This window comes from Fukomys damarensis, unplaced genomic scaffold, assembly GCF_012274545.1.
Source record: "Fukomys damarensis isolate Sample0158 unplaced genomic scaffold, DMR_v1.0_HiC HiC_scaffold_25, whole genome shotgun sequence".
Taxonomy (NCBI): Eukaryota; Metazoa; Chordata; class Mammalia; order Rodentia; family Bathyergidae; genus Fukomys; species Fukomys damarensis.
In genome coordinates, this window is record NW_022900937.1 from 2223005 (window position 1) to 2245066 (window position 22062).

Genomic DNA, 22062 nt, shown 5'->3' on the forward strand with positions numbered 1-22062 from the left:
GCAGATTAGAAAGCTGGAAAGATCAATGTCCTGTTCAGGTACCTTCTTTTTGCCAGTACACTTGGTAGCTACACCACTGTTCTACTTTAGAATGGATTAGTGAGTCCCGGGGTCGGGACACGGGGCCAGAAGTGCGTTGCCGCTGGCTGATAGCATAGGGAGAGCATTTTGAGGGTGAAGCTGGTGGACTTTTCCTCTCTCCTGCAGCTCTTGGATCGGTGGTACATCAGAAGAGCAGTGTTGATGAGAACCGGAATTCTCACACTGGCGCGCACACCGGCAACATCTGGGGGGTTGGTTAACACCAGCCCCGGAGCGCCTGGATCAGTAGTTTCCCCACAGGGCCCGGTAATGTGTGCTTCTCACCAGTTCCTAGGCAGTGCCGTTGGTGGGACGAAGACACTTGCAGTGCCTGCCCCCGGCATCTGCGTCCCTCAGGTCTGCTGCCTTCTCCAAAGAACAGCTCTGGGACAAGGAAACCCACCTCACCCAGAGGTTATCCGACACCGCCCTGCCCACTGACTCCCTGATTTATAAATACAGAGGCCAGCAAGACTCCCACGAGCTCGCCCGTGTCTGGTACGATCTGAAACTTCCAGTGGGATGTGGCAAAGCTGTACTTATGAGGAGATCACATTTTCCCTGTCCTGCCTGCTTCCTCTGCTCCCTAGATCACAAGAGATCGCACTCCGAAAACCCCTTGAAGAACCTCCATTTCCACCTCTGCCTGTGGGGCACTCAGTTCAAAGCAGCATTCTGACTCAACATTTGCCTCAGAGCCCATTTGTTAAGTCCATACACAAACAGTAGTCCTAAGGGCCAGACCTGGCTGACAACTTTCTTAATTCAAACCTCTTCTACTTAGACGCTGAGAGCCAAGGCTGTGGCACGGAATGGGACCTCAGTCCACAGACAGAGAGGGAGGGTGGTGATAGAGTTCTCACCAGACGCGATGGAGGAGGGAGAAAGAACACGCTTGTTTTCCTATCTCGAGCTAAGGCACTTAGGAAGGCTTGGGGGCTCTCGCAGCAGAAGATCTGTATTATATTTTGGGGACATAATTTGGAAAGACTCTACAGTCCTTAGAGGACCCCCGAGCTAAAAATAATCTCTTGTCAGATGTGGCCGTTTAGTAGGACAGTACAAGTGGCTGTGAGAGTAGAAGTGACCCCCCGCCATCACTGGCTCTCTGCAAGGATTCCTCACAGTGAGAACACTGCAAAGTTCCCAGCTGGTGAACTTTTCAATTAAAACCAGATTTCTGGATGAAAACAGTTTCCTTGCAATCAGCTAAATCTCCATGGGTTCATTTCCTGCTATTCTCCTGCACCTTTAAGGACAGTCCACGGAGGGTGGCAAGAGCTGCCCGTGCAGGTCTGTGGTGTGCCATCCCCAGCTCTCCACACACCGGCACAAGGGTCACTCTGAGGGAGAGGTCCAGGCTCTTCCTTGGCAGCTGACATTCTCCTAGTGGTCTCTCTGTGCTAGTATGGCCCTCTTGGATATCCACGGCTGCAGCTCTGTGGATATTAGCTTAGGTGGTCTTCTGTGTCATCTTCCCATGGTCTTCACCTCACCTAGTGGTCCCTGTCCTCACTCACAGGCTTTCCTATGTATCTTTACCCTTCCTTTTCCTGAGTATAGCATAGAGTAGTCTACAGAGCACAGTAGAAGCCACTGGAAAGGAAAATAAAACAAAACTGTCATAACAGGTGGGCAGAAAGGGTTCTATTTCAGTTTGGGTAAGGCCCCAAAACCAAGACCCCTGCTCCAAACTGAGACACAAGAACCCTGCAGTGGGATTAGCACGGTCAAGGACAGAGCTTTGCGACCCTCAGCCATGAGCCACCAACGTCCCACAGCAGAGGGTGGCACCGCTAAGGGGAGAGTGAGACCCTCACAAAGGCTTCTGGAGGCTCCAGAGAGCAGGAGGCAAACACTTCCCCCGGGGGGGCGCTGCAGGACCCCGCAGGCCTGGGCAGAGAGGTCAGTGGGCCCACTCGATGTGGTTGCTCTGTGATCCTGGGGCCTGAGGGCTCCACAGCCTGGTGTCTGATACCCCGAGAGATCCAAGGAGGAGAGCCTGGCAGCAGCACCGACCTCAGGGTGAGGAGATGGAGCTGCGCAGGTGGCTTTTCCTCCAGACACTGTCAGGCAAAGGACACAGAAATACTTCTTGGAGAGGAGAGGAGCCCAGAGCTTCCCCTTGTGTCCCTCAGAGAAGCATATGGGGAAGATTCTTAGTGGTGGGATAAGCACGGGTGGCAGAAATCCCAAGAAGAGAAAAGGAGAAAGGGCAAGCCAGCAGGAAACACGCGCGGAGCGCAGAGGAGCCCACGGTACACCAAGCACACCGTGTGCAGGGCCTTCCTTCCGTTCTCTTCCTCCTCCTCCTCACGCTTCTGCACTAATTCTGAGGGAACCAGAGGCTGCACGGTAGGTAGGATGAAGGGGGAACTCCAAAGAGGGAAAAGGAGAGGAGATCAAGTCCCGTCCCACTGCAGGCGGCTGGCCTGAGTCCAAAAGCTTTGCTGTTGAAGGCTCCACTGATTCTACCTCACTGGGCTCGTTACAAAGGTGAGGTGGAGGGGGACTCGGAGAGATGGCTACATTTTTATCCCTTCTCTTGACCGAGTGTTGTGCCCGGGTAGATATTTCACCACACGGTAAGGGAGAGTTCTTCAGGCTGAGTGTGAGGACCATAAAGAATATGTTTATTTTCAGATGCACACGTTTAGGTGCATTGTAAAACATGGTCGTTACAGCTCTGTTTGAACACCTCAATAGGCCTCCGTGGCTTCTACCCGACCACAGGCACCAGTCTGCTGCACACACATTCCTGCCTTTTCCAAACCAGTTGCTGAGTGGCCAGGCAGAGAGCCCTCTCTGAATCCTGTTGTGCTCACGTGTGACAGGAGGAAACTGGGCTAGGTGAGAACTCCAGCTCTGTGGTGTGAGCCTGTGTATGTTTGGGTTTTCAAATTTGTTTCACCTTCATCCTTTCCATAACTCTTAAAATTTTATGAGGTTCTGGCCAAGGAGCTGAGAAAAGGCAGAGGACAGTCTTTCAATGGTGAGTTATTTGCCTCATATCCAGTTCCTGGGAGAGAGAAAGCTGTCCAAGGTGTTCACCCCCTCATAGAGGATGCCCCTTCTGGGTTGTATTATGATGGAAATGAATGACAGCTGATCTAACAGCCAAGAAGCTGGGCTTGGAAAGGGTCATGGTGCCTGATGCATCTAAAGAGTTTCCCAGAAAACATTCTAAGTGATTTTGTTATGTTTAAAATACTCAATAGTCATCTGGTATGTCTCCTTTCACCACTTAATTTCCCCGGAGGCAAATGATCTGTCACATATCTGGGAGATTAAACGTGAAGCCTGAATTCAAAGGTTCACTAAAAACCATCGCAGTGTCCACCATCTACAAAGGGAATCTCAGTTACAAACTCAGAGGTGCTTTTCTGAATGCACCATTGCTGCTTGTAGTCAATGACAGGTGCATTTTTGTCAAGTGATATATATTTGCATAAATATATATTAAATATATACCTGGTCTTTTGCCCTACTAGGGATGAATCCCACAGCATTTGCAGTAAGTTCTAGCCCCTGCCCCCACTTGATTGATGATTGATTGATTGAGCATCTTGCCAAGTCGGTAAGTTGCCCCAGCTGGGGTTGAATTTTAATCATCTTGCCTCAGCCTCCCAGAGTGCTAGCAATAATAAAATTTTTATTATTTATTATTGAGCATTTGCTACAAGCCAGAGACTTTTTGGGGTTCTTATATCTGTTATTTATACCTCACAAGAGTCTTTTAAAGTGACCCCTATTTTACTAACAAGGAAATTGAGGTTAAGAGTTTATATGAAACCAGGATTTTCATCAGATTCCAAAGCCTGCTCTTAAACCCTGCAATTCTTTCCATGAAAAGTGTCAGAAAGGCTTTCTGACTTTCATTCGCGTGAAACTCCTCTCCCATACCTTCACTGCTGCCCTCCAGCCCAGCGGCAGTGCCCAGTGGCGGTGCCCCGGAGCAGTATACTTTCAGAGCAGCCCGCAGGCATGGGCTGGGGTGGGCGCCTCCCTTGTGATTCTCAGGGTCACAGGTCGCAGTGATTACGCGGTGCCAGTGTAACACTTGGGGAAGGACAGCCCCTGAGAGGGCCCACCGGAGACAGAAGCCTCGGGAGGCCCCTAAGCAAGGCCTCCTTCTCCACCTCTTGGTCAGGGTTAGAATGAGGCCACAACAAACGCAGAGAAATAAAATCTGCTGCATCTCCAGCTCCTGCAAAGTCCTGAAAACTTGCTGAACTGGGTAGTGCTGATGCACACAGAGGACCACGGTCCCCACCCCTCCGACCCCCAAACTGAACTGAGTGCCCCTTCCTAAGAGCAGGCCACCTTGTCAAGGAGGAAAAAGTCAGCCTCTGAGGTGGTACTTACCGCAGGTCAGTCCTGGAGCACTGTGGCTCTTTCTTTCTGCCCCAAAGACCAGAGCAAGATTGGACAATTATAGCATTAAAATCATACAGTGAGCTTGGGCTCTCCGAACTAAATTAATGAATCACATTGTTCATCCTTTCATTAAATCAAATTATGAAGTGCATCTCTGAGCCCTTGCCAATAGCACTCCTAATTAGCCCCAGAACCCTGCTACAGAGCAAGTCATACTCAAAGCCAGTGGGGTAGGTGAGTTTTTGTATGTTAAGAGCTAATCCAAGTACTTTTTTTTTTTTGGCAGTACTGGGGATCAAACTCAGTAATATTTCAAGTATGCTTTTTGATATTTTAGACTAAACTGATGAACATATGAATGCTATTGTAATTTATTCATAAATCTATGTAAAGACCAATGCTATTGTAAGTGGTCTAATGTTACTATAACACTTACTTTGCCAGGGCAAAAGCATCGTCGATAAGACTTGCACGGTCAGCAGAAGAAAAGTCCTGCAAAGGGGAAGGGAAAAGAGGGAAAAGCATGATTCTCAGAGTGTGTTTCCGAAATTAGTATCATTAAAATGTTGTTCTAGAACAAAAACAAAACAATTCATAACCATTGCTGTCTCTTACCGTGTGGTTTGAGTCAAGAGCCGAAGCTATCTGTCCCCAAGTTGGTACTTCATAATTTACACGATAAAACCCAATATGATCCGGGTTTATTTTGAGCAAAGCATTTCCAGTAGGATCAAGAGAGTTCAAAGTGATTCCTGTGGCAGTGAACAAACACTAATGAGAAACATGTTTGCATATACTGTAAACACAGCGAAATTAGACCCAGAGGGCAAAAAGGAAAAGAAGAGAAATATTAGCTCAAGGAGTCAAGTTTGATTAGAATCCGAAGCCCCAAAGCCTAATTCTTTAGTTGCCTAACTTCAGCCTGTCACTGGAGGAAGCTGAAAAAGAAATAATGTCAGTACACATCCTGTCCTTTGTGACTTACACTTCTTACTAGCAGAAGCTTGCCAAATGAGTGAAATAATTTTGTGCTGGCCAATACTTCAATAAAGGAGAACATCGCCTAAAGACAGAGTGTCCAGGCCTTCTGTGACTAATGCATATATTCCTGACCATAATGGGTTAATTATGTAAAGAATATTCACTGAGCAGCCTGGGGAAGGGATAAAAATGTAAACTTGTACAACAATGCTGTGTTAACATCAGCCATCGAAGCCGATAGAGGTGGTTACTGCTATGCGGAATAATGATCTGAGAATCAGCAATGCCTTTCAAATGCCAAGGAAGCCTGAAATACCATCAGAATCCAAACACAACGCTCTTGATTGTATAATCTGTTCCATACTTGCCTCCCCATTTTATTTATCTTTGTAATGCCTCCGACTTCCTCACTTCAATTTGCTATAACAGTGTTTTTTTAATCAATGGATTCACCAGATTAACTCTCTTTGTAAAGTGACATCCAACATTTATACAGAGTTCGAGGAAGCAGATTTTAGAAGCCAACCCTGAAGGAACAGAGACTCATGTTTTAGGTAAAACACGCACACTTAAAAATAGCTGTGCCATGACGGGGTTATAATTAGCGTTATTCCCATGCTTCTCCGTTCACATCGATGTTAGGGGCACAGACATGTACAATGTGAATAATGGTGTGGAAGCAGAGTATTTGAAGAATTTCAGGTGGTTGAGTGAGAGGCAATGTAGGCAATGATCCCAGAAAATCCAAGTTGCAGCTTGAAATAAAGCTGAAGCTTTGACGTGAGGAGCCGTACGCCACGTTAGAGAATCCATCTTCCGAAAGGGGGAAGAGAGAGGAGGTTTAAAGCAAGGAAGTAACAGCCTCAAGTCTATAAGCTAGCAATATGGGAGACATTTATTTTGGTAGCGATAGGAGATTCTAGACACCAGAAGACGAAGTTAGAATCCACTGTAACGTTCTGGGCGCAGCGCTGGTGAACCAGGACACACGTGTTATTTGTTTTTCTTTTAAGACAAAAGATGTTAATGTACGGGTTGTTTTTTCTACTCTAAAACTTCAATATTCAGGTTTAATTGCAGTGCTACCTCTTTGCAATAAATAAACGGGTGTGGAGTTGCAATTTGGGCATGTGTCTCTAAAAGATTCACCATCACTGGTGTAGGGCAAGAAAGGACAGGGGCTTACTCTACTGTGAAGATGAACAGGAGGAAGGTGATGTATTCAAGAGATGCCTCACACACACCTTTTTCTGATGATGTCAACATTCAAGGGAAAGGAAGTGTGCTTGTGTGATTGGATAAATAATGGTGTTGTCATTACAGGACAGCAGGGTCGGACAGTTAGGGAGGAAAGATGATTTAAATTTTGGAGGCATTTGCAAGGTCTGGAAGATGTCCAGGACACAGTAGTTCTTCATGATACATGAATAAGCTCTTCAACAAGACAATAAGTTTCTTTAGGACCTTTCAGAGTAGGTGCTTGACAAATTATAAACCCTTACCTCACTCCTGTGGTATTAATCTTTCTTTGTCATTCTCCCTTGGACAAGTTGTTGAAAGGAAGCTAATCTTTTGGCAACCTTACCCTTTGGATGTTTGTATCAGGAGGAGTGTCTCTTGCTAAGCATAAAGCATATGTTACAGAAGAAAGAACATGAACCTCTGAGGCTGACAGGCCTGGGATAAAATCCTTTCTCTGAGACTGACTATCTGGTAACCTCGGCCAGATCACCTGGCCCTGCTGTGTCCCAGTTCACTAGGAGGAAAATATGGATAAAACCCCTCATGGGGCTGCTGGGCAGATGAAATAAGATAATGTAGGCAAAGTGTTGGTCACAACGTTGTGTCTTATGTGTCCAACAGATGGTGGCTATCCCCATTATTATGAAAGGGGATACACTGCCAGCTCTATAAATAGAAGCAAAGCAAATAGAAATAACATTGAGACGTTCCTGGCAATCCATCTAAATACTGCAGTATTTTAGTGTGCTTTATGTGTGCCCAGTTAAGCCTGTCTAGAGTTACTGTGATTTTTCTCACAGTATGCATGAGGAAGCTGAGACCAGGAAGTCGGCAGTTAAGGGCTTTCCAAGTGCATACTCCATTCAGGGCAGTGGTAGGCAGCAAAGCACTCTTCGGTAGCTTAGTTACATGAGGAAGGAGGGCTGAAATGATGCCTGTTCCAGGTGTACGTTCCTTTTAGGCTTTTTTCTGATTACAGAAATAATTGTGCTCTTTGTGGAACACTTGGAAAATATGAAAAAGAAAGTAGATGGAAGAACATAAAAATTGCTCATCACAGTTAACATGTTTCATCATGTATGTATACCTTCCATGTACACATACATGCAAACACACATCATAGATCATTGGACGCAATTTCTTTATGATTAGCAATTTTTAAATTTGAAATTATATTCTTAATACTCTGCAATTTCATTTGCATGTTTGAAAATGTAAGCATAATGGCCACATAGTATTCTCTTTCTTGGGCCTGGGATATAGCTCAGTGCAACCAAGTCTGCCTTGGAAGTGCAAGGTCCTGAGTTCAATTCCTGGTACTGAAAAAAACATTCTATTTCTCAACTTATAAATTATTTTGTTCTGTTTCTTACCAGTTCTGTGTATCAAAGTGCTGAGTGAATTTTTTTCTGGGTGGGGACTCTTTCAAAGAAATTTTTCCCTTTTATTATTGTCTAAATGATAGAGAAAACTTACGGCTGCCTTTTCAAAAGGTGCATGCATGACAATGCTCTATTGTTATTATTTTATATAAATAATTATAACAAACCTTAGACAAATAACTTGTGATAACATGAGATCTTACATAAGGGGAACATTTTTCTTTGGTGATCTAAAGGCAGTGTGGCATTACTGTTTTAAGCAAATTATTTTTCTGAGTAAAGTGACAGAGTTTCCATCTTTTAAATTTTCTGCACATATAACAGTAAAAAAGTTAAAAGGTTCAAGAGTAGTTCTCTGGGACTAATGATATACAAAGTATGTTTCAAGAGCTAAACCTTTCAAGTAAGATATACCACTGAATTTGGGGTCAAGGTAGAAATCTTCAAACCCTGAAACTGAGGCTAACCTGTTCTACTACAAATGGACTGGTTATCCATCCTGTAACACCTCCAGCAGGTAACCCATTCAAGAAAGCATTCGTGACTGGGGCAGTAATGATTTTAAGGTCTCCCTCAACTCCTGTTACATGGTGTGCAGTACCTGCCTGGAAAAAAAAGATGTAGTTTAAATATGTAACACGCAATGTACGAGAGTCTGGAAAAGTGGAGCCTGCCTGTCATGAAGAAGGACTCTCATCAGGGCGCATCCGGAGCTTGCAAAGAACAACTGCGAAGGAGATTCGGACAGCAAAGATGTGCCCATGTGTCTCCAACTGCCCAGGAGAGCAGGTGCCCAGCGGAGCTTACAAAGTACCCAGGCATTTGCGAGGTCTGGTCCGATAGACAATAAGGCGAGTTGCTTACCACACAACTCCCTTTGCTTGCCGGGAGCAGAATCAGGCTACATGCAGACGACATGCATCAGCCTCCCTCGTGGTTAGGCAGCCACACAAGGCTGAGAAGTGGCCACAAAACACAGGCAGGAGTAACAGATGCACAGCTAGGGTGTGGCCCTCTATTAAGATACAAAAGATCCAGCAAAGGCAGCCAACACCAGCAGGTTGTAGAACTACAAGAAGGGAGAAAACAGGATTCGAGCCATCTCGGAGAGATGGCAAGCCAGGAATATCTCTTTCTGAACTACTGCACAAACAAGGAACTTTTATGGCATCTGGCCACCATTGATAGTTTCTAAATGCAATAATTAGGCCCACTTGAATAATGCAATATATCTGGCTATCACAGCTTGATGACATCTTTAAAATAATTGATCTACCTTAACTCTCCTCTAATCCTGACTAAGTAAACTTTCTTCCTGGGAAGAGACACCTAATTAGCTGACACGAGTTTACTGGTTCACTAGGCCAGTATATTTTATCTGTGTAAATTAACAAATTAGCATTCTTGGTTAATCTCTTGCATGTTTGGTTTAGGTGAATAAATCTTCCAAGACTTGAGGTTGACCAAAGTTGAACAGAGGAACTGAGCTTCTACACCAGCAAAACCGAATCCACAATCACCCAAAGTTTTCACATTCCGTGATGCTTAGCTAGAAAAAAATGAAGAAAATCCTTCCTTCTTGTTCCTTGTATGTGAAAATATATGCTTGTCATTATTTGGGGCCTACATAATTAAATACTGCTATTAGAAATTTTAAGCAAGCCCCATTTCTGTGACAGTCGGAGTCTGGTCATATGAAGAGTCCAGGGGCATCTCGGTTACCTCAAAGTCTTTGCTTCCCTCAGGACTTTGGGCTCTCTCAGCCATGTTCTCAGCAAATGCCTGTGAGAAGATCCTGTTTTTGCGAGACTGACTCCCTGAAAACACACTAACTGCTAGAGAGCAGCAAATTAAAAGCAAAAACATAATATACTGCTAAATGTAGATGCACTGACAGCCAAGAGAGACGCTGACCCTGGAGTGAGAGAGACAAAAGTAAAGCATACACAGGCCATCTCCAAAAATACAACAGACTGACACACAACCCTGCTAACCAGGACCCATCAGACCCTAGGATGTGCACAGGACCTTGTCATTATGTGGACAGGACAAGAAACAGGGTGTGTAGTTTGTGTCTTCAAGGAGCTTAAAGAGCGGTCTTATGCAGCTTAAATTACAATTTTCTTGTTTAAAGTACAGTGCAACAACTCAGGAATAAAGACCAATGAAGCTAATATGAAATTACTATAGAAAAAGTCTTTCTAATGACTGTTTTATAGCAAAATCTCGATGAGGAAACAGCAGTAAGAATAAAGAAATGTGTAATGCTTTGGCAAGAATAAATTTATTTGGAAAGAATAAATCCTTTCAAAATGGGATCCAGTTAGTATTTATTAAAATAAAAGATATTTTTAGGATATGTTGGAATAGCCAGAAAAGGTTTTGTGGTAGAAATCCTCTTTGTTTGTTGAAAATTACAAGTTTCATTTTTTCTAATACTTGAAAGATCATGTCCAAGGTGACTGTAAACGAAAGCTCTCAGGGGCCGTCCCTCTGCTGCCTGGGAAATTTCTAGCTGGTGAATCAGCACAGAAGCCAGGAGGTGGGGCAGTGGGTAACGTGAGCCAAGGCCCGCTCAGCACCCTCGGGAAGTGTGTGTCATCTGGGCCCTGACAGGAGGGAAGATGTCCTCAAACAGGAAACAGGAAGTCAGTACACAGCCTGAAAGTGGAGCAGGCACTGTGAAGTAGAGAGAGAGGTCTAGTTTGCTTCTGGCTAAGTGACCAGTCATGGTCCTGAAGTCCCGGATAAAGGAGGCTTTGCCATCAGGGCTGGGTGAGCATCACAGTGCTTCCTTCCTTCCTTCTTCCTTCCACTCCCTCCCTCACTTCTGCATCCTCCCGCTCGAGAAGGAAGCATTAGACCTACTGATAGCTCTGCAAAGAGTGAAGACAGCAAGGACAACAGCGAGAGAGCTCTGTTCCTCAAGGGACATCAGTGGGGGAGAGGCACAGACAGGCCCAGGGGGACGGGGAGCCCCTCACGCCCACTCCGGGCCTCTGCTCTCAGCTCAGGCCCTGTCACCCAGTGCACTCTAGAGCAGCTCCTCACCTCTTGGCTTGCTGTCATTTTGGAGGTGACTTTCCTGTCCCGCAGTCAGGCTGTCTGAGTCGTCCCACCAGCGCCCCAAGTCCTCTTACTGTGTGCTTGTGCTGGCCATGCCCGCACTGCCGTCCACATGGGAAGGCAGGTGCCTCGCCTCCCGGCACTGTCTCCATGCCCCCTGCACCCCTGCATCTGCGTACGGCAGTCTTAATAACACCTGCCTCTCTGTTTCATTTTGAGACAGAGCTGTGCCATGTTTCCCAGGCTGGCCTCGAATTTGCCACCCTCCCGTCACACCCCGTCCCCAGTATTGGGTTATGGGCTGTGCCATAAGCCCTTGCCTAAGAGAATTAACTAATTGGGGTTAAATTCTGCATTCCAAAGGGTCTACTTAGTAAATACATAGTAAGTATAAAGTGAATGTTTACTCTGAACTTTTGATTTATAAGTAAATCCATAAAGGAAGTCTTGGTTATCTGGTAAATTCAGTTGCATACATTTATCCCCATTCTATGAAAGTGCCGGGTAGATTCTGTCAGGATAGATGAATTATTCATGTTTTTAAATCTGTAGATAGCGAATCGAGCTGCTGCCAAGACTTTCTTCCAGCCTTCATTTAAACATGGTGAAGAATGGGGAAAGTGTGTGCTCATCGTTATGTCAAACCCACTGAAAACCAGCCAGTGAAGTCCTAGCCTTCTTTCTAAGCCTTTTACTGGTGCTGTTATAGACTTTTCGGTGCCTTTTTTCTCTCTTCTCCATTTTCCTTTGGCAAAAGTGCTTATGGGTAAGAAAATGGGAAGAAGATGGAACAAGGGCTAGAACCTGGTACTCACACCCGACCTAAAGGTGTGCAAATACGAGGACACAATGGCAACACCTGGGCTTTCTGGAAGACTTCAAGAGAACAGCCGACCAGAATGTTATAATAACTGCTGACACACATGATGAGGGGAAAACACTGCTGTAACAGTGGTCTCTGTTAAGGAGGCCCTGGAGGAAGCAGCCTTACTTTCAAAGCTGGTGGAGTACTTAGCAAAACCATACTCACAAGAGTTGGCAATAAAGAATAAAAAAGAAAAGGAGGAGGAGAGAACCTACTGGAGGTACCACAGAACCTGTACACAAAGGGTTACAGCAGCATCATTCACGGAAGATGAGGGTGGAAATAGTTCAAATATCTGTCAGCTCATCAGTGGGTAAAGAACAGGTGGTTTATCTGTACAATGGGATATAACTTGGCAATAAAAAGGAATAAAGCACTCATATAGGCTACAACATGGGTAAACCCTGTAAACGTTATTTGAAAAAAGACAGAAAATGCTACCTACATGATTTCATTTATATGCCATTGTGTAGAATAGGTAAATCTCTAGAGGCATAACGAGATTAGTGGCTGTTTAGGGCGGGATATGGGATGATAGAGGAGCAACACCTGAAGGCACTGGGTTTCGGAGGTGATGAAATCCTCTAAACTTGGCTGGGATGATGATTTCACACGTTTGTGAATGTAACAAAACCAGCGGACTGTATACTGAACTGCGGGGCTGGGGACGCACCTCGGGGACAGAGGCCCTCGTAGGACGATAAACAAACACATAAAGCAAATGGATGAGTTGTGTGACACGTGGGTTGTATTTACATCGTGTTTTTCTTTTAACTTACTGGAAACAGGATAAAACCCACTTGCCAGAAGAATCGAGACACAATTAGTATTTTGGAGGGTCACGCCATGGCTGTAGGCATGGGCACAGGAGGGTAAGTGCTCCACTTTTAGCCTAAGAGGGCCGGAGTGAGAATCCATGCCAAAGGCTACTAGGAGACAAAGTCCCCAGGGGAGGGAGGGAGGCAAGAGGAGGCCCCCTTGTCTTCGATAAGCACAATTTGAAACACGAAACAAGTACAGCAGTAAAAGTATGAAAAACAAGAATCTTCTGGGACCGGTGCTAAAACCTGCCTTATTTATTATTTTCCCAATGACCTGGAGGTCTGTGATAAGAATTCCCTGTTTTCATATAAGATTTCCCAAGTAAGGAAAAGACAAATCCATGGGAAGAGAACACAGAAACATATTTTTAAAAAATGATTGGAGTAAATCAGAGCATTTTTTTAAAGAAGCTCATTGAATAATATCTTAAGTAATTCAATGGCTCACTTATTCAGTAGGAAGAAAGGGAGGAAATCAGTTTATACTTCAGTCAGGTAGGTACCCCTGTCCTTGGTTGTGGTATATATTATTCTATCACTCATGGTAAATCATAGAAACGATGAATATCTGAGAGTAGTAAGATTCGTGTTGTAGATGTAGCTTTGGAATCACTGGCAAATTATTTAAGAAATCACTTTTAGCCAAAATGTACATAACGGTCAATGTTATTGTTGATTTTTATGCTCATAGTAGATTAATGTAGCACATCAATTCAAAGAAGAAATAAATCAATTGATAGTTACCTCCTTTTTCTGACCTATTGTAGACTGTAATGTCTGACAGATTTTTTTCGGTCCATCTAACTGGAATGTTCCATGTGTAACTAAAAATTTTAAGAAAGAAAAATTTAACTTTTATTATCGAAAGATAAAATTTCAAAAATAAAAACAATAGACAAGCACATTTTCATTATAATTAACTGCCCTGTGTGCAGTGTGCAACTAACACAGTTAATATCTTTAGGTATAAAAATAGCCCATGTAACTGCTCTGAATTTCTATAAATCCATAAGATACAGAAATTGGCATCAAAAAATAGCTAAAGCTAGGAAAATTATTATTATTTATTTATTTATTTTTGTATCAGGGATCGAACTCGGGTCCTTGAGCTTACGAGGCAGGTGGCAGCACCACTGAACTAAATCCCTGGCCCAGGAAAGTTATTCTTGAGTCCTTGAAATAAAGATACAGCACAAATTGCATAAATACAACACCCAGCCTTGAACATTCCTGCGCACGCACACACGTTTAAACTCCAGCAGGCTGCAGTTTTCGCCAAAGAACATAAAACGTTAGCATTCAAAAGGCAATCTGTGAACTTCCGCAAAGCAGCACATGAGAGGCATGGCAGGCAGTGACTTCCCACAGCCCCTCTCCCTTTTCGTGAAGCCGAGGACCCCGGCAGGGAGGCCCGAAGCGTGGGGAGCCTGCACCCAAGGGAAGGCCGCGCAGCAGAGGCCTGGATTCGAATGCTACCCGCTCACCGCCGTCAGGCCCTTGCCGGGAGCGGTTCACAGCAGTGGCCTCTCTGCAACGCTTTCAGAGCCACCGACCCAAGGCCTCGCTGCTCTCTGAGACAGACAGGAAGCGTTTCGTTGTCATTTTAACTTTTACGGACATGCTTGAGTGCATGGCCACTGCACTCCTTTTTGAGAGCTGTGTGTGTCCACCACACATCTTAATTCTTTTCACTTCACTTCCCCTTTCCGCCCGCCCTGCCCTCCATCTCTCTGCCGCCGCGGCCAAGGTCTATCTTCCTGTTTCCTACTGTCCGTCTCCTCCTTTGCACTTTGTTCTCATACACGAAACCACGCAATATTTAAGCTCTTGTGACTGATTTATTTCACTTCACATTATGGTGTCAAGGTGCATCTATTTTCCTCCACATGACTCGCGTGTATCCTTCACAGGAAGCATCTTTAAGCTGCTACATCCTGCATATCTCACTCTGATGGGCTACCTGGCGGTGCTGTACAATGACCTTTCCTCCCTCCTCCTCTTCCCCAGGACCGGCCTGGAGGAAACAGCAGAGCCAGTGAAGACCCACTGCACAGCAGAGAGTTCGAATCCCGGCTGTCCTTGCTAACACCACGCTTTACGGCGGCTGGAAGCTGTACCACAAAGGCCGGGTACAAAAACCCTGCCCTGAGGTCTAACACATCATACGACAAAGGGATAGGTTGAGGCTCTATAACTTTGTAACTTTAGTGTTATAGGATTTAGTCTTCTCTAAACAGAGTAAAATGGCAGATTTAGGAACGTAAAATGTCAAGAAATGAAAATTGTGTAAATGAAATGATAGAGTATTCTCTACGCCATCTAAAATGCAAGAGGGCCAGAATTCATCTTTTAAAGGTATAATTGGAACCCTGGGTATATAACAGGCTCCACTCGTAGTAAACCTGGCTCATCTCATTTTCTCCAGGGAAACTGAATTTCACTGCCCCAGCAGGGCACACCCAGCCCCAGGGTGCTGCCTACTCACAAAGCCAGGCCCCTCAAAGGCTGGAAGCCTGCAGGACCCAGAAATGCCGCAGGGCATGCAGCCCAGTGTTACAGCACTGGGCCAGCACACAGAGGCCTTGGGTTCAGTCCGCTGTACCACAAGAGGGGAGGGAGAGAGAGAGGAAAGAGAGAGAGCGACAGAAAGGAGGGAGGGAGGGGAGTCCTTCCGTGCAGGGCAGAGTGGCCGCTGACACGGGACGGTGCAGGTCCAGGAGGACTAACCCAGTACTCTACCCGGCTGTGTCTTTTGCGTCACAACTCTGTTGCTAAGTGTTTCTAATCTCTGATTAAACAGTGAGCAACCCTCAGAGGCGACCGCTCCACTCGCAGCAAGACCTAGGCGGCTACTCCACCTACCACGGAGCACAGGTGAACGGAGGGAAGGGCCTCAAACCTTAGACCGCGGGAAAGAACCGACTTCTTCCTGGGTACACGAAGGCACTTATGACGATTTAGACTTTTTAAATAAAATGAAAAATAAGGAAGAACCACTTTTGCTGTAATCCCTTTTATTCAGTTAGCAGCTAAGACTGATTCTTAACAATGCTCTCCACAGGGAAGAATCTATTTTCTAAAGTTCCTTTTCCTATTCATATGAAACTTGTTTTCTTACAAAACCAGGGTGGATATATTGACTTTATGATAAATGATTACTAAAAATCATGACTTCATGAGCGTAAATAAAATAAAAATCATACTTGAGGGCAGAAAATAAAGACAAATATTAGAGAGAACAAAGTGTAAATGTTAATATAGCCCCATTCTCTAGGCCTTAGTGAATAAAACTTAAAAATTTATTATTTTAAAAGTATCTTTATGTCTGATGACATATCTAATTCACTTGGTAATAAAATTATCTGTGTGGAAAATAATTCACATCCAAGGAATGGTTAAAAAATTCCAGTCCCGTGGACTCAGAACCAGTGTGGGCTGATTTGGGTTTTACCAATCTGTGGGTACAGCCAGGGACAGGATGATTACAGGGAAACTTCCCCAATGGAAACTCATCCTGCAGGAGAATATTTTTCCTTTTGATTGTGATAGCCAAAGACTCTAGCAGCATTAAGTAAGTCCAATCAGTTTTGCTAGACCATAAAACAGTGACTATAAAAGCAGCAGTTTTACAGGATGATGGCCAGAGACTCCTACGGTGTGATTCTAGTAACTGAATTAAAATCTGAAAGCAGGCCCAAGCGAATCCTTCCTGCTCTCGAAATACGTTTCGACCCCCATCCTACAAGATGAACACGGAGGTCTAAGGGGAGCTTGTTCTCCGCAAATCATCTGACCGGATCGCCTGCAAATTGCTTTTTTTTCATGAGAAAGTCTTCGCTCCACCCCAGTCCTCGGCCCTCCGCACAGGGCCGCCCGGCGTCTGCTGACTGCTCATGGCTCCGCACCTCTCACCGGGGTCTCCTGGCTTCCCCACACTCTCACCCCAGATCTGCCCTCCACACCCCCGCGCGGGAACCTTGACAAACAGGCAGGACCCTGACGACGCTCCCCTGGAGCCCGTGCAGCCCTCTGTCTCCTCACCCTGAGTGCAGGGGGTGCTGCCCTAACCTCGTCTCCCACACTTTCCCGCAGCTCGGTGCTGGCGATTCCCTGGAGCCAGCCTGCCTGTGTTCAAACCAGGCTTTGGGGGCCAGTCTCCAGGTGACCTTGAACAACTAACTCCTTTATCACTCTCAGCTTCGTCCGTGCCTGAAATCGTGTGAGCAAGTGCTGTGTACTGCAAGTCGGGGCAGGTGCCTTTGAGCTCCGTGGCTTTTGTGCACGTCACAGCTCGTGTTTTCATAGCCCAGAGGGCCACTCCACGCGTGAATTTATTCACCTTGAACACCGCATCCTGGGCATAGAACACATTCTGTGACCTTGGCGCAGTCGGGACCCGTGTGACAGCAGAGGCTAAAGACTGAGTCACCTTCCAGAGGGGAGCCTGCTTCACAAGAGGGGAAATATTTTAAGATTTTAATATCTACAGGCTTGCGCAGTCCAAAAACTGGCCACGCTGACGTGCTGGAATATAAAACAGTTACTCGAAAGGAACCAGTTATAGTTACTCAACAGTGTATGAAACCCGTGCTGCGCACCTGGAAATCTTCCTTCCTCGTGTGGCTCACCGATGGGATAATTTACGCGTATGGTTATGAAATCGTGTCCGTGAACCCAGTAAGAAGGCAATAAAGAGGACAAGTGTCCTTCAGTGAGGATCAGGCAATGAGACCAGAGGACCCTTGGAGTAGGCATGAAGTTCACGCTGCCCAACCAAGTACAGTATTGAAAGTTGAAAGGGGCACAGCCAAAATGGGGCTCGGGAGAAACGGCGCAGACCTAAGCGTCCCTCAGGAGTCCCCTGCGGGGCGTTGGGAAGAGGCCTGGATCACGGGCCGCCGTGCTCACCAGTGAACTAATCCCTTCGTGTGTCCACAGCTGACTGTGCCGTAGGAGGTGGGGCCTCGTCTGAGGGGTCACTGGGGGTGGCCTGGGGGCACCGCCTCCTCCTCTCTCCTCCCTTCGCCGCTGCGTCCTGGCCGCCACGGCGCGAGCTCCTTCTCTTCCACGGGCCCCTCTGCCGTCCTGCTTCTGCTTGGGACCACGGACTGACACCATGAGCCGAGTTCTGTGCGCCTCTCCTCCTGTAAGCTGCGGACGTGGGCATTCTCTCCACCCCCAGGGACCAGGGGTGCAACCGTGTTTCTGAGCGTACAGGACACAGCCGCGTAAGCCAGGCCGGGACAGCGTCCCAAGCGGTGAGTGGGGTTTCCTTGGACAGAGCCAGGCCGGGGAGGCCTGAGACTGGTTTTGTTACTTCCAGCTGGGAAGGGGTGGTTGGTGCCCCAGAAATCTGTACAGAAATAACTACTTACTTACACAGAAATGTTTGTAGTGGTAAGACTTTAGGTAAGTTGTAGTCTTTTAAATGTGCTCAGTTTGGGGGTCACAGGCTATGCTGTACATGCTTTGTCAGCTTTTATGTTATTTGAAGCATTTTTTTTAAATGCAGCAAATTAAACAAAAAGATATAATGGATTTATGATTTATAAAAAGAATTGGTACTAGAGATTGAATCCAGGGCTTTGCACTAAACTATATACCCAGCCCTATTTTATTATTTTATTCTATTATTATAAAAAAAACTTATTAAGACATTACATTAAGGCAGTAGGCTTGACTTCCTTAAAAATAATGGGAAACAATGGCGCTAACTGTACTAAAATAACTTCATAGCATTCCAAAATGGACTTATACCACTCTAATTATTATTATTATTATTATTATTATTATTTTGTACCAGGGATCAAACTCAGGACCTTGCGCTTGCCAGGCAGGCACGATGCCACTGAGCTACATCCCCAGCCCTTATTCTATCCTATTGTATTCTATGTTTTTGAGATGGAGTACAGTCTTGCTAAATTCCCCAGGCTGGGATCAAATTTAGAATCCTTCTGCCTCAGCCTCCTTGAGTGCTGGGATTACAGGTGTGCACCTCCACACCCAGCTCTGGATTTGTAATTTTAACTGAGGTACTTAGAAAACAGTAAATCAGTAGCTATGTTTAAATGTCTAGAAAAATGTCATTTGATAAAGTGATGGGTTTGATTTTAACATGATAAAATATTTTCAAAACGTGATGCAATAAATTTGTGTTTTAATTAGATTTATAAAAGTATAAAGGAATTTTTAAAAAATAGACTTATAAACCTCCTTGGTTATTTGTATTTTAAAGTTAGAAATTAATTTAATACAATTTTAACTAGTCATGTTTAGAAGAATTGTACATGGATGGGTTAATTATCTAATTAATCAAATTAAAGTTGCTTAAATGCTCAGGAGAATTTGTACCTCAGCCCCTCCCTAATCCAACTCTAGAAGTGGTGTTAAAAAGCCAGTCTCCTCTCGCGGCCCGACCAGCACCTCTCAGAGGTCTGCTTCTGAATGCTTGGGTCTGAGTCCTTCTGCAGTCTGACTGTTTTCATTTAGACCACACGCGTTAACTTATCCCTGAGAAAGCGCGATCAGGCCACTGAGAGTACTTTCTTCTCGTAAAACATAAAGACACACAGTGATGCCTCAGAGTTCCTTGCTTGGGTTACACGTTCACCTTGAGTTAAAATACTCACACTACCGTTCCTGCTCTGCGACTGCGGTGTGAGCGCCGTCCTAGCTGGGACAGGAGCTGCTGCTGCCTGCCTCCTGCGGTTCCCAGAGGCGCGGCAAGGTACCCGCTCGATTCCACAGGGTCCTCCCATCACAGCCAGCGCGAGCTGCCAGCCAGGTCCCTGACAACAGGGGGCACCGCGCTGGGAAGAGCCGCTTCCACCAGAAGGTTAGTTAGGTGGTTAGTTGGTCGGTTGGTTAGTTGGTTAGTTAGTTGGTGTCATACTTCCTTCTGCCTTTTCTCCGACCTCCACTGTTCATCCTGGTCTGCGCTAAGAGAGCCCATGTGTACAGTCTACTCCACCCCTAACAGCAACTTTACTTGGGAGCCACCGCTGGATCACAAACTGGAAGCCAATCAGTAACATTTAAGAAACCATGCATATCGCAACCAAGAAGCGTGTGGAGATTTCTTTCTCTCTGCCCGGTCTCATGGCCCTGTAGCGTTTACGAAACATTTTCCTGATATCATAGCCAAATGGGTCCCTGTTTCTTATTCTCTGCCAACAGCACACAATCGCTCTACCTTCTTCACACCTTTGGTCACAGTTTTCCCACTGGTCTTCGATTTCCTGTGCCTGCGCATGGCCTTCAGCACGTCCTCGGGAGAGCCCACCCTCCCGCCAGGTCCTGGAGAGATTTCCCGCTTCCTGACCTTCACCGGCACTGGGTCCCACCACAGCGGGGGAGCCAGGAGCATGTGCTTTGGTGGCCGTCCCGGGCGGGACCCTGTGTCTCACATCCTCCTCTTTTTGGATTGATTCATGGTCTCTTTATCCTCTCGCAGCCCCACCTCTGCGGTAAGCCACTTTCTGAGAAGCGTGACGCAGAAAGCATTTCCCGGACAAGTGTCTGCACACCGACACGGTCTGTCTGGCTGCAGAGAGCAGGAAAGACCGGGCGATTCCGCATTGGCACACGTAGGAGACATTGTTGATCAGCCCCAAGGACTGCTGCGTGGGGTCCACGCCGAGCTAACCGGTGACTTTGCCACCTGAAGCTTCCTGAGGGCGAATCTAGGGGTGGCCTCTTCTCACTGTTGTTTCTGTCTAATCTTTGACACCGCACCTTGAACCCAGGGCTCTGGCTACACTGAGCACCTGCTCTACACTCAGCAGCCCCAGCCCAGTTTTTGATTTTTGCTTTTCCTTTTTGTGCTGGGACCTCTTAATCAGAATCCTTCTATCTTTATTTTTTAAATATAATTCACCCCTTGAATTTCTCTGTGTTCTATCAGTCTGATACTAGGTTTTCCACCTATGTCTTCTCTTTTATATTTCCTAGCTATATGTGTGTTTGCACAACATTTTTGGAGAATTTACTTCTAGGTGGCCTAATATTTTTCTGACAAGCAAACATCTTCTAGATCCCTTCTGTGTTTTCTGTTTGTCTTTGCCAAGTTCGGCGGTTCCTCAGTTCACAAGCTGGATTCTTTCCACGATTCTGGCTGCAAACTGAGTCGGAAGAGAACCAAATCAAATTCAGTGGTAGGTTTCGACACTAAACCTATGGGGACATTTGGTTGGGTTCCTGTCCAGTTTCATTTGAGACCAGAATCGTGGAAAGAATTGAGTTCATAAACCAAGGTACCACACTGTCCTGTCTTATTCTTTGACCTGTGAATAATTTCAGAAATTTATGTTGTTTCCTTCCTTATGCATTTTCTAGAGTGAGGGTTTTAATTTGTTTGTTCACATGAGATTTTAACCTTTTATGCTTATTTATATACTTGCAGTATCCTGTGACCCTTGATGGCCCATTCATATTAAAGAAAGAACTTGGCTGGTGTGGTAGCACATGCTTGTGATCCCACTACTCTGGGAGACTGAGGCAGGAAGATTGCAAATCCCAGTCAGAGCCCACCTTGGGCAAATTAGTGACTTAAGAAGACCCTGTCTCAAAATAAGAAATGAAAAGGGGGTATGGATATAGTTCAGTGCGAAGGCCCTGAATTCCACCTTCAGCACTGACCAGAAAGTACCCTGAGTTGGTTTGTCTTGATCCAGGAAGGGAATGTTTCTGAGGCAGCCCCTCTCCAGCCAGGCCTGGCCAGGTGCCTGGTCCTTGCCCTGAGGCCCGCCCGTGGGGAGCCCTTAACTCCCCTCTGTGGGTCCACACAAGGACACGAGAGCTCCGGGTCCCTGGGGTCACTGCAGCTGTCCTGGGAGCTCTCACGGTCACTGGCTGTCAGTCTCCAGCTCTGTCCTCCCCTGGCCTCCACTCTGCAGGCCCGACAGGCACCTGGCCAGGGCAGGCACAGGGCGGCTCCTTGCTCTGTGGCCTCCCCTTCCTCAGCCTGGGTCTGGCCTCTCTGCTTCGCCTCCAGATTCCCGCAGGGCCTGCAGCCCTGTTATTCGTCCCTCGCGGGTCACTCCCTGAGCGTCCTCCCGGAGGAGCAGACACGGAGGCTCCGACCGCGACCCTGGGGACCGCAGCGCCCTCGAGGCTCTGGGCCTGGAGCCCCCGTCGGCGCAGACTTGGGCTTCGCCACTCTGCTGCCTCTGCCAATCGGGGAGAGCCCTACCCGAGATCCGATCTCCTGGCTCCTGCTTAGAGAAACAAGTGAGAGGAGGCTTAGTGG

The 22062-nt window shown here is 46.2% G+C and overlaps 1 protein-coding gene across 1 annotated transcript in view; it reads right to left on the reverse strand.

The window, feature by feature from the left end:
• Positions 1 to 22062, reverse strand: part of Enpep (glutamyl aminopeptidase) — a 58821-nt gene that overhangs the window by 17158 nt on the left and 19601 nt on the right. The window contains exons 10-12 of the mRNA XM_010641509.2: positions 13560 to 13639; positions 5074 to 5210; positions 4895 to 4950 (exon numbers count right to left, since the gene is read on the reverse strand). Coding sequence (XP_010639811.1) covers positions 4895 to 4950; positions 5074 to 5210; positions 13560 to 13639 — 273 coding nt within the window. The remainder of the gene's footprint in view (positions 1 to 4894; positions 4951 to 5073; positions 5211 to 13559; positions 13640 to 22062) is intronic.